Source organism: Toxotes jaculatrix, chromosome 9 (genome assembly GCF_017976425.1).
Source record: "Toxotes jaculatrix isolate fToxJac2 chromosome 9, fToxJac2.pri, whole genome shotgun sequence".
NCBI lineage: Eukaryota > Metazoa > Chordata > Actinopteri > Toxotidae > Toxotes > Toxotes jaculatrix.
In genome coordinates this window covers 3,016,898-3,028,005 of record NC_054402.1, presented here as the reverse complement: position 1 = coordinate 3,028,005, position 11,108 = coordinate 3,016,898, and the positions used below count along the sequence as shown (strand labels likewise).

Here is an 11,108-nt window from a genome sequence, read left to right as displayed (position 1 = left end):
ACACAATAATACACACCACTTCCGATATGGCCCTTCAAAATAAGACCATGGGTACAGGTTTGCAGACAAGTGCTACTAAAGTGATGAAAACAAAATGTATGAACATACATAAACACAGCAATGCTGTGTTAGGTATTAAATATGGAAAAATAACGAAGAAATAATCAAAAGAAAGTACAATTTACTGAAGTATGTTTCTTAGACTGAAGTGAATACATTCTACTGTTCCTTTGCTGCTTTGACTCTTCAGACTCTAACGACAGCTGAAGTCTGTGGGGGAATTTGTCCTTTGCCTCAGCTGCACGGATCAGGTGGAGTTTACCTCGGTATGTGCTTTGTTTGCGCCTCACGGTGCCTGAACTCGGTTCTCTGAACAACATTCTCCTACTCTTATTTTGAAGGCAGCCTCAAAGCACTTCTGGTATTTTCCGGAAACTGCTCAAATCATTACGATAAGCATGTTTGAATTTACACTTCCGGTTTCAACAGAAAACAGAAAAAAACTGCATACATAAATATTCTCTAAATATTAAAATGTGTATTTTCACATATATAAATGATTTAATGTGATGAGACCAAATAAGATATTCTAAGAATAAAACTAACGTAGTTTTAATAAATATTATGAACTGATTAGGAGGAAAAGATGAAAAAAATGTTGGTGGGTAAAAGAAAAGTGTGGTTTTACATTTATTTTCACTCTATTTTCACAAATTTAAGGATTAACATATTCAGTGACTTTTGAATTGTCTGAAAACATTTTGACCTACTTTGTGTGTTTGTGTCTGACTCACATCAACCCTGGAATCACAGACTGCCAGGACAAACACATTTTGTAGATTCAAGTGTTTATTTTTGATCACAGGTTCATTATAAATCTGAGGAGGCGTTCAGGGTCAGCTGGGAACAGTGGGACGTTTCAGAACGAAACAGAGGACAGTGACAGACTCCGTCCATGACTCAGTCACACAGATTTTAAATCTGATCTGGATGTTTTTGGGCTGAAGCTGCAGATATTCAGTATGTTTCTGCTTCAACTCTATTTTTGTTCCCTAAACTTAAAAATAAAGTTGCTTTTTGACCTGTCAGATGTTATCAGTATCAGCCTCAAAGTAGTCCAGCACCGATCGGGCTCTAATGATCACAGCTGCAGTCAGTCTGGATCAGAGCCGTTTGATAAAAAGAAAAAAGCTCAGCCACAGTTAAATTCCCCCTGAATTTCCTTCAGTTTTGTTTCATTTCTCATCTTTAACGTTGAGTCTGAAGTGAAGGCAGGTGACTGGATTTAAACCTTTAAACCGTCACTCTGACTCCAGTTTCTGCTCATCTTTCTTTTTCCTTTTGCTGTGTTCTCTCAATATTCAGAATCAGTGAACTACAGTTAAAAGTCTGTGTTTTTATTGCTGGTGATTTCAGGTACAAACAGTCAGAATTATCATTAAAAGGATGAACAATAAACAGGGTCAGACTCCTACAGAAACATCTCAGTTCCCAGCTGCAGTGAAGGCAACATTAAGGCCACTCAGGTGAAGTCTGCTGGTTTTTATTTTTCCTGCCAAGTCCTATCACACACCGACTCCACCTCCCCAAAAAATGTCCAAGTTAACATTCAGGCTGACGGATCCGAGTCTGAACGCGGGGCTCTGAGTCCTGGTCTGCAGGTCGGGTGGAGGCAGAGTTTAAGATCCACCTCCTCCTGAAGGGTCACGTGTTAGTTTCAGCTACATGTTCGATTATTAACCCTTCTGTTGTCCTAAGGGGCAAACAGCAGAGAAAACCCCCTAAATTATCTTTTTCCAACGTGAAATTTTATGGCTTTTCCTAAAGTGACCCCAACATTAGAAAAAGTGAAACACTGCCTTTGTTCATATTTAGATGAGGTCTTTCTGCACTGTGTAAGAGAAAACTAAATTTGAACTGATGAATAACAGGTTGTTTCATCATGCAAAATCGAATTGGGATTTAAAATTCAATTAAGCTGCTTTGTTTTAGGGGTTCAGTGAAGGGTGGCAATTCTCCCTCAGGAGTATACAGAAGGGTTAAAGCCGTTACTTTTGTGGACGGCTGCGTCTCAGGTGGTGTCTCTGCTCTGCATCGAAGCTCCATCAGCGTGTGTGTGAAAACATTTGTTTTGAAACCATCGTTGTGGAGACACATTTTAGATGATCCACAAAACTTTAAAGGGTTCAGACCTGGTTTTAGGGTTAGGATCAGATTTAGGTTAAGATTAGGGAAAGGGGCTAGGCAATACTTTATGTCAATGAGTGTCCTCCCAAAGACAGTAAGACAAGTGTGTGTGTGAGAGGCAATAAGGGCGAATGAGAGGCAGAAATTTGTTTTAGCACTTTGTAAACCGCCCGAAGTCAAAAGGCTCTAAGTGACGTCACATTATTAAAGGAACAAACTGGTGAACTGGTGAAGAGGTGAACTGGTGGAGTGAGGTTTTCTGTCTCTTCATGGTCTTCAACATTTTTGTCCTGACAAAATAAAACAGCCCCTTACTCAGATGGAGTTTGCTCGGCTCTCATGAAACTGCTCTTTCTATCCGGGTTCATGGGAAAGTTGTGGAAGCACTTTATTTTTCCAGCTAATTTCCTGGAAATTTTCCGGCTAATTTCCTAAAAATGAACAGTGGTTAATTACGAGGATGTTTCCATGGCAGACTGACGCAGTTTGGTCCCAATTAAAAGCGAAGTGGAGAAAGTGCTGCAGTTTTCAGCTCCAATGTTTCCCAATGTGAAGCCATGTGATTGGATGTTTGTCAGTGAAATGCACCTTGGGAGTTTTTCTGTCCACAGGCTTCTTTATCAAAGCAGCAGATATTTTCTGACGCAGTTGCTGATCGTTTGGATTTTGGCGTCACGCCGCAGACCTGAGGCCTGAACGCCTCACACGCCACTGCTCTGTGATCAACATTACCAACATTACTAACGGCAGCAGGCTGCGGAAGGCTGGGCTTCCTCCACCTGACCTCTCCACAGGTCACCACAGCTGGACCCAGAGCTCCAGTGATGAACAGATAAACTGCTGCTGCTGAGAGTGAATCCACCAATGAGGCCTGCTGAGTCAAACTGAAACCACAGCAACAGATTCTACTGAGACTGAAGCGGGTAACAGAAGTCTGTCTCATTTCAAGTTATCTGTTAAATTGCACCAAGAGTAACAACAATCTGTCCAAACAGAGGACCCATCTCAGGGCCCCCAGCCAGAGGTTGGTTCAGGACACACGTGTGAGTCTGCAAACCCTCAGGAACAAGGAAAACGTGATTTGAGCTTAAAAAACAGACATATGATGACATATGAGCACCAGATGTGAGGTGTGACCTCTGACCCCCGCCATCTTCAGAACTGACTTCCTCCTACGACCCGGACTTAAAGAATCTCTAGAGTGAACTTCCTGTCGTGACGTCACACCTTCTGTAGCCCTCAGTCAGCTGCTGCTGCTGCCACGGTAACAGCTTACATCAGCCATCTGACAATGACAACATATTGTCACTATGAGACCAACCGACCAATCACAGCCTGAATCCTCCATCACATGATATTATATATGGGCTTCACGCTGACACGTTGACGTCCCTCAGAGCGATGTTGGCAGTCGTCCCGGCGGCAGCAGCGGAGGCGGTTGCTGTGGCAGCAGACTGTAGCGACTGCGTGGAGGGGGGCGTGGAGGGGGAGGAGGGTATGATGGACAGAGCCGGGCTGTTCTGATTGGTCTGGGCGGTACTGGTCTGGAACAGGATCTGCTGTAACGTCCGTCTCAGGTTTGGATGTAGGCGTCGCTGAGTCTGATAGAAAATCTCCACGGCAACGCACTTCATCACCCCGGCAACCAGGTCTTCGTACAGCGGCACCGTGTACATCCTAGATGTCTGTGGAAAAGAGTTAATGTTCAACCTGACTGACAGGATACAGAGACGCTGGCAAAGCATCATGGGAGCTGTAGTCAATGAATGACAATAATCGGAAAACAATAACCTTCACTTTATGATCAACACTGTAATACTACAGTATTCCTACTGCAGAAGTAATACTGTAGTATCAGCAATGTTACTACCACATATCAGAAGTAGTAATACTGCAGTGTCAGCAGTAGTAAAACTGCGGCATCAGCAGCAGTAATACTGCAGTGTCAGCAGTATCCGTAGTAGCATGTGTTCTCGTGTTCTCACGTGTTTGTGCAGGAAGGCTCGGACCCGGGGCAGGTCGGGGTAGAACGTGTTCCTCACCACCATCTGAAGCCAACGGATCTGAACCTCAGCATTTAGACCATCAAACAGAGACGAGTAACAACCAGAGAGACTGACCATCACATCTGAGGACAGAAAGACAGGCAGAGAGACAGCATCTTTTAGTCCTCCATCGGTGTACTAACAGTAGTACTAACAGTATTAGCAGTAGTATTACCATGTGGCAGCGGCGAGTGGTCCAGCATCCGGTCCAGGAACAGGACTATCTGAAAGGTGCTCCAGCCTGAGAGGTCAAAGGTGGTCAGGGTCTGCAGGTCCGGGGAGTCGCTGCTCCTCCACAGATCACACAGATCCTGGACCGGCTGGATGAGAGCGCCCCCAGCTGACAGATCCGGTTCATAAAGCGGGGGTCCGCAGCCGCTCAGCCAGCGCTCAAACTCCAGACCTGAGGACCAAGGACAGGGGTGAGGGGTGAGTTCACACTTCAGCTTCTCCAAACACACAAAGGCCTCAGATGTCCCCAACGTCGTCCCGCCTCACCTTCTCTCTGAGCGACAGCAGCGCCCTGCAGCTCGGGGAAATAACCCAGGAAGTAGTCGATGAGGTCCTGAGCCACCACGCTTTTAAACTTAAACTGTGAGATGTAATCCTGAGAACGCACACAGCAGAGAGACCCGTTTACACCACCCTGCTCCAACTGAGCCAGACTGGGGACAGACCTGCTCCAGCTTGGTCCCATCAGTTGTCATGTCTCTGTTTCTATGTAAAGCATCATGTGACATTCAAATTTATATTTGCCTCGTGCGGTGACAGAGGAGGTCTGAGCTCAGCTGAGTGTGTGTGTGTGTGTGTGTGTGTGTGTGTGTGTGTGCGTGCACACTGACCCTGAGGAAACAGTCGAAGCGCCGGACGTCTCCACAGAGCTGAGACAGGTACGACACAAAACAGAAACCTTTCTCGTAGGTGAACAGATTCATCAGAGTGCTGGGGTTCACACCTGGAGGAGGGAGGAGGTAACAGTGATGTAATCTCACCTGTACCAGTGTCACTGACACCTGTGTGTGTGTGTGTGTGTGTGTGTGTGTGTGTGTGTGTATGTTTCTGTGTGCCAGTGTCTGCTTACCGGGCTCAAACTTAACCTGCAGTTTGCTCACAGGGTTGTTGTCTCCCAGGAGACGCAGCTGTCTGTGGAGGGCGTCCAATCGCACGACAGTTTCCAGACAGGTGAACGCCTCACCTGAAGAAGGGGAGGGGGGCGGGGGGGGGAATGACTCCATTTCATCCAGTATTACTGCAGGTACTGTGGTAAACAACAGCTGCAGCGATGCATTATATGGCCAAAAGTATGTGGACAGCGAGCTACTGTACTGTATTTTTAATGGGATGTTAAGAGAATCATTAATTATTAAATGAACAGGGAAATATTGATTAATTAGCAGTTATCTGGCCGGGCTTTTTAATGGTGAGAAAACAGGTTATGTCCCATGTTACCAGACATAATATGACTGTTCTGAATTAATATTTTCAGTAGTGTTCCTACCATAGGCCTCAGTAGTGATCCTCCTCTGAGCGTACGTTGCCAGCCCTTCGCTCAGCCACATCTCCTCCCAGGTGGCGTTGGTGACGGCGTTTCCGAACCAGCCGTGGGCGATCTCATGGATGACGTCGATCAGCAGGAACTCGCTGCTCTCCAGGATGGAGGCGATAATGAAGGTGAGACAGGGGTTCTCCATGGCAACGATGGGGAAGGAAGGGGGAAGGAATACGATGTCACACCTGAGGGACAGTTCAGACGGACGATGGAGGTTGTTTTACTGATGTTTTCAGTCATTACAGAGTAAAACAGGCTGGACTCGGAACTCACCTGCCCCACAGGTAAGGCCCAAACAGCTCCTCAGCCACGCCCAGCCAGCGCTCCACGCTGCCCCCGAGCTTCTTCACCGCGCAGGACAACAGACATGGCTCCGCCCACACACGACTCCTACAAAGCGGTGGAGGAGGAGGAAAGACGTAAGTCAAAGGTCACACCAGTCATCAAGTTACATGTGATCTTAATCAAGAAACAGCGGAAGCGTCAGTTAAGCAATAAACCTGATGGTCACAGATACGGAGACCACGTCCTCTCTAGTTTTAGTCAACATGTGAATCTTTAGCTCGTGAGGATTTTCCCTCTCTGCAGAGTGATGCACTAACACGACACTGATATGTTGAACTGCTGGTCACATCCAGCTTTTACAGAGGTGTTTGTCCTGATGGATCTAAGTCCAGTATCCCCTCTCTCAGAATGAGACGGGCTCTGCTGGGACTGACTAACCTCGGGCCGACGTCGACGTGCTGCAGATCTCCAGCCACCAGCGCCACCAGGTAGGATGGGACAGGATACTCCATGGAGAACTGGAAGACCCGGTCCTGTTTGGAGTAGGAACTCCGAGACGCGCTCATCAGAACCGTCACGCTGTCGGGGACCTGGAGAGGAAGAGGAGGATGACAAGCAAACATCAAGTTAGAGATTGGTTTTATATGTCGTAAACTACACTCTGGTGCTTCAAACTTACTCTTCATATATTCACATCTTCTCTGCTGTGTCCTGTTTTTCAGTGAGTAAATATTTACAGTATCTTTATCCAGTATATCCATGTTTAGATCGTGTACTTGTGTGAATCTTATCTCGAGTTTATTGGGGAACAAGCTTAAATTAATGTATACAGGAGTATCTGTGGGTAACACTGTGTGTGTGCACATCATGTCTTATACATAAAATGAAAAAGTGTCAGTAGATGAGTGTGTGCAGGTGTGACACCCTGCAGTGATGGGGTCAGAGGTCAGGACTCACCCTGACAGTGGCGGTGTAGGTGCTCTTGACGACAGGTGTGTCGAAGCAGGGGAAGAAGGAGCGGTTACACACCGAGTGTCCCTGAGTGAAGACCAGGGGACGAGACTGACCACAGGTCAGCTCAGAGTCCAGCCACCAGATCTAACGCACACACAGACACACAAACATCACGGTCATCATCCTCATCCTCACACAGAAACTTAAATTAAGAAACGATGCAGCGGACAGGTTGAATATTTCCATCAATGAAAAACACAGAATATGAACATTTGAAAATAATCAATGATGAAAATGATCATTCAACAATCAAACTATAGGGACGTACTGGTTACAGTCAATCTGACGATCTGAGACGTCAGAAAATAGCTTCTGTTTCCCAGAGTCCAGCTGAATCTAAACCAGAGAACACGTTCAGCCAAATCTAAAGGATCCCGACTCGATAAGAAGACAGATTTTCTCTTTTCCTCTGTTCAACATCACAGCAACTGAATCTCTGTGGGTTTTGGACGGTTGAAGACGTCGGCTTAGAATCTGACTGCGTGAGACTATTTCCTGACCATTCAGATAAAACACTTAAAAAAAACCTTGGATCTGATAATTGCGAAAAAGGACAATGAACCAAATAATTTATCAAGAAAACAATCAGCAGATTAATCGACCATGATAATAACTGTTGGTTGATAATCATCCTGTAACGAGCTGCTGAGCTCTGATGTTACCTGTATACTCACATTAAACACTCAGCTGAGGATGCTCACACCAACCTTTAATGGTCTTTCTTTGTCTTCCTGTCCTGTTTTACACCTCTGCTCATCATCTCTTTAATATTACTCAGTTTATTTTTTCTATTTCATTGATTTTATTTTCTGTGGGTGGCCATGATTAACGGGGGGAATAGTGTGGTGGTGGTGGGGGGGGGGGGGGGGGGGGGTGATGATCCCGGGCCTATTTGTTGAATCAAACTATTCTGTCTTCTGAACTTTTATTAAACCTCATAGTTTACATCAGTAAACTTGAACAAGTTTTCTGCAGAGTCCTCTGGAGACTCTCAGTGGACTTGATGACTTGACATTTCTTATTGGTAAATGACTGATATCTGTGATGAGACCAAATCAGCTGCTGGTACTGGTCAGCTTCTGTCACAAAGACGTGTGTGTTGTGGTCTCCTTACCGCCGGTCCGTCTGTGGTGGTGTAGCGGACTGTGATCTGGATCAGTCGGCCCGGTTTCACAGCAGCTGTCGGCAGGCTGATGTTGAGCGATGATCCATAATCTGTGAACGGATCAACCCGGTATGTGAGGGAGACAGGCTCCCCCTGTCCGGCCCCAGGGACCTTACAGTCTATCGAGTGGATTAACAGAGAAGGGTGGGAGTCCAGCACCAGGGTGTGGACCTCCGGCTGAACCGGGATCAGATCCAGAACCAGCCAGCCGCTCATCTCCTTCATTGCAAAGTTCAGCCGCAGGTCCAGGTGGAAGTGTCGCAGCTGGAAGCACCTGAAGTTTGACACTGAGGCCACGTCCACCAGGGGGCATCGTGGAGACCCAGGACCCGGACTTGCTGAGGGCCGGCTGGAGTCCCCAACACACCGGGCCCCAGAGGCCGGTAGGGATTTACGGCAGCAGCATAGCGAGGTGGGAGTCTGGTGAAGCTCTGCCATCATGAGCTAAACCCGGGACTAAGCACCACTTAGACCTGGACTAGCTGCATCAAAGACCAACAAGAACCAGAAAAGGACTCTGTAAAACTTCAAAACCAACTCCGTGTCTTCACAAGGACAGGACCAGTTTTAAACCAGACACTGACTTAATTAAATTCTCTGTGTAGGACAGACCAGACTACATTCAAAATCTGATAAAACCAAAGTCTAACAAACCTTTATTTAAACCAGAAATAAATAAGGACACTTGTGATCCACCACTGAGCTGAAACCTGGACTACCTGCTTCTAGCCCCTCGCTAAACCCAGGGAAGACTACATCTCTAGCCCAGTTTGGCACAGGACTAGTTTTAGCACATTTACTCAAGTTATTCAAACCAAACCCGAGGCTGAACGAGCTGCTGTCACTGTATAAACCAGGCCAGACCTCATTCAAAACCCCATCAAACAAACGCCCAACTGAACTCAAAACCAGTAGTAAATACCAAAAAGGACACTTAAATCAAAAACCGGGTCCAACCTTGTTTCTAGACCAGTAAACCCAGTGTACAACACATTTATAACTCAGTTTAAAACAGGATTTTAGCACAGGAATTCATTTAAACTCAGTTCAACCTTTAACTTAACTAAATAACAGTATGTAAGCCACGCCAAGCTACAATCTAAACTCCATCAAACAAATTCTCATTTAACTCCAAACTGGAAATAAATAACAATAAGGACACTTGTGACGAAGCTGAGCCTAAACCTGGTACCGTTTCTTGATCCACATGAAAACCAGTCCTAACATGTTTGACCCGGTTTAACACTGGACCAGTTCACCGACTGTTTTCTCAGCATTTTAGGTCCAGTTTGAGCCCATTTAAACCTACTTTCAGCCAAACTTAATGTACAGTTAAACCAGTTTTAAACCACAAACTGACTGAATTCAACCCTTTATGTATAAAACGGGCAAAACTACATTCAAAACCCCACTAAACTTAACTTAAAACCGTCTATAAACTCAAAAAGGGACATTCAATCCGGACCTGCGCGTCCCATTTAAATCCTGATTTTAGTGCCTTTAAAACTCTACGAAAATCAAACAAACAAACAAACAAAAACAAAAAAAACAGCCGAGCTTTGAATCCAGTCTTAGCCGAGGCTAACCGCTCAGTTAATTAGCACCTTTAGCTTTAAACCAGACTCGCTTTAAACAACAGGCACTTTAACAGACGGAGATAATGTCGGAGTTAGAGGTCAGAACGGCGACAGCGTTCATTAATTTAACTCGTGTTACTAACCTGGTTAGCAGAGCCGGCTAATTAGCAGTCAGTCCAATTAGCATTAGCAGCAGAGAGCACATTATTAGGGGTTTTAAAGGACAAGCAGTTTAAGTAAAATCCATCGGGACCCGGAGCAGAAGATCAACACAAACACCGGCTCCTCCTGTGAATTCAGGCCGGCTTCCTGCTCTCTTTCCCGGTCACTGAGTCCAGATCCTCCCGGTGGGTTTAATGTTAGCCGGGGGTGGTCTGTGTGTCCGTGTTGAAGGGACACAGGAGGAGACAAAGACAGGAGAGTTTTTATCAGAGAAAGACACACAATGCACCGGAGGAAACAGAGAAGGACAGAGGAGGATCTGCTCCGGACCAAACAGGAAGTAACAACAGCAGAAAAAGTTTCTGCAGACCGGGGGTTGGGGAGGGGAGGGGAGGGGGGGCGCTGTGGAGCTGATTAGACCAGCAGCAGGTCAAAGGTCAACAGGAAGGGTCTGGCTCTTCATTTAATTCAAATTAATTTAACGCTGGTCTGTTAGTGAACCTGGACTGAGAAGATTTAGTAAGATCATCATTTATCTGAGCCAGTAAAACACACCGATGGCAGTGAGCTGCAGGTCAGACCATCAGGAGCCAATCAGAGCTCAGTGCTTTGCTCAAGGGCAAGTCAACATGTGGCCCCGAGGAGCCGGGGATCAAACTGAAGACCTGTGGTCAGTGGACGACCCTCTGAGCCTGTCTGTGGACAGTCTGATCTCTGTTCTGTCTCTTACTGGGAATGTTTAAAATCCTTTAACATGGTGACAGAAATGGATTTTGTAAATCAGGATGAAGCACACAGTCACTGTTCACAGAGGAATGTAAATCTGACACTTACCTGGTGGACGTGCAGAGTGTTCACACCTTTAAACCTTCAAACCCGAATCCTGGCTGCGGATTATAAAGTTTTGTAGCCAGGCTTTATTTTATTGGATTATTATTTTATTGCCTGAATGTCTGAAAGTTTTTTACTCTCTCTTTTAGAATCAGATTTTTATCAGTTTTAAATCTCATCTGCATCGGTCTGAACCGCACTAACTTGCATGGAAGAAGCTATACAGATAAAGTTTGGTTGATTGATTGATATGTATATGATATGTATAACATGAACATCCCATAATATTAACT

General features: G+C 45.7%; 1 protein-coding gene across 1 annotated transcript; it reads right to left on the bottom strand.

Moving 5' to 3' along the window:
- Positions 1-708: 708 nt before the first annotated feature.
- Positions 709-10,317, bottom strand: rnpepl1 (arginyl aminopeptidase like 1). The gene is made up of 12 exons (XM_041046306.1): positions 9,966-10,317; positions 8,195-8,727; positions 7,024-7,164; positions 6,505-6,656; positions 6,055-6,171; positions 5,731-5,966; positions 5,314-5,427; positions 5,075-5,187; positions 4,731-4,839; positions 4,408-4,635; positions 4,173-4,315; positions 709-3,872 (listed from the first exon to the last, which is right to left on the bottom strand). The coding sequence occupies exons 2-12, from the start codon at positions 8,684-8,686 to the stop codon at positions 3,558-3,560; spliced, it is 2,160 nt and encodes a 719-aa protein (XP_040902240.1). The 5' UTR covers positions 8,687-8,727; positions 9,966-10,317; the 3' UTR covers positions 709-3,557.
- Between the last annotated feature and the right edge of the window lie 791 nt (positions 10,318-11,108).

Coding starts and splice junctions, on each gene's coding strand:
- rnpepl1 (XM_041046306.1), bottom strand. CDS start 8,686: ATGATGGCAGAGCTTCACCAGACTCCCACCTCGCTATGCTGCTGCCGT. Junction 6,657..7,023: donor CCTACACCGCCACTGTCAGG/GTGAGTCCTGAC, acceptor CTTCCTCTCCAG/GTCCCCGACAGCGTGACGGT. Junction 6,172..6,504: donor CACGTCGACGTCGGCCCGAG/GTTAGTCAGTCC, acceptor ACCGCTTTGTAG/GAGTCGTGTGTGGGCGGAGC.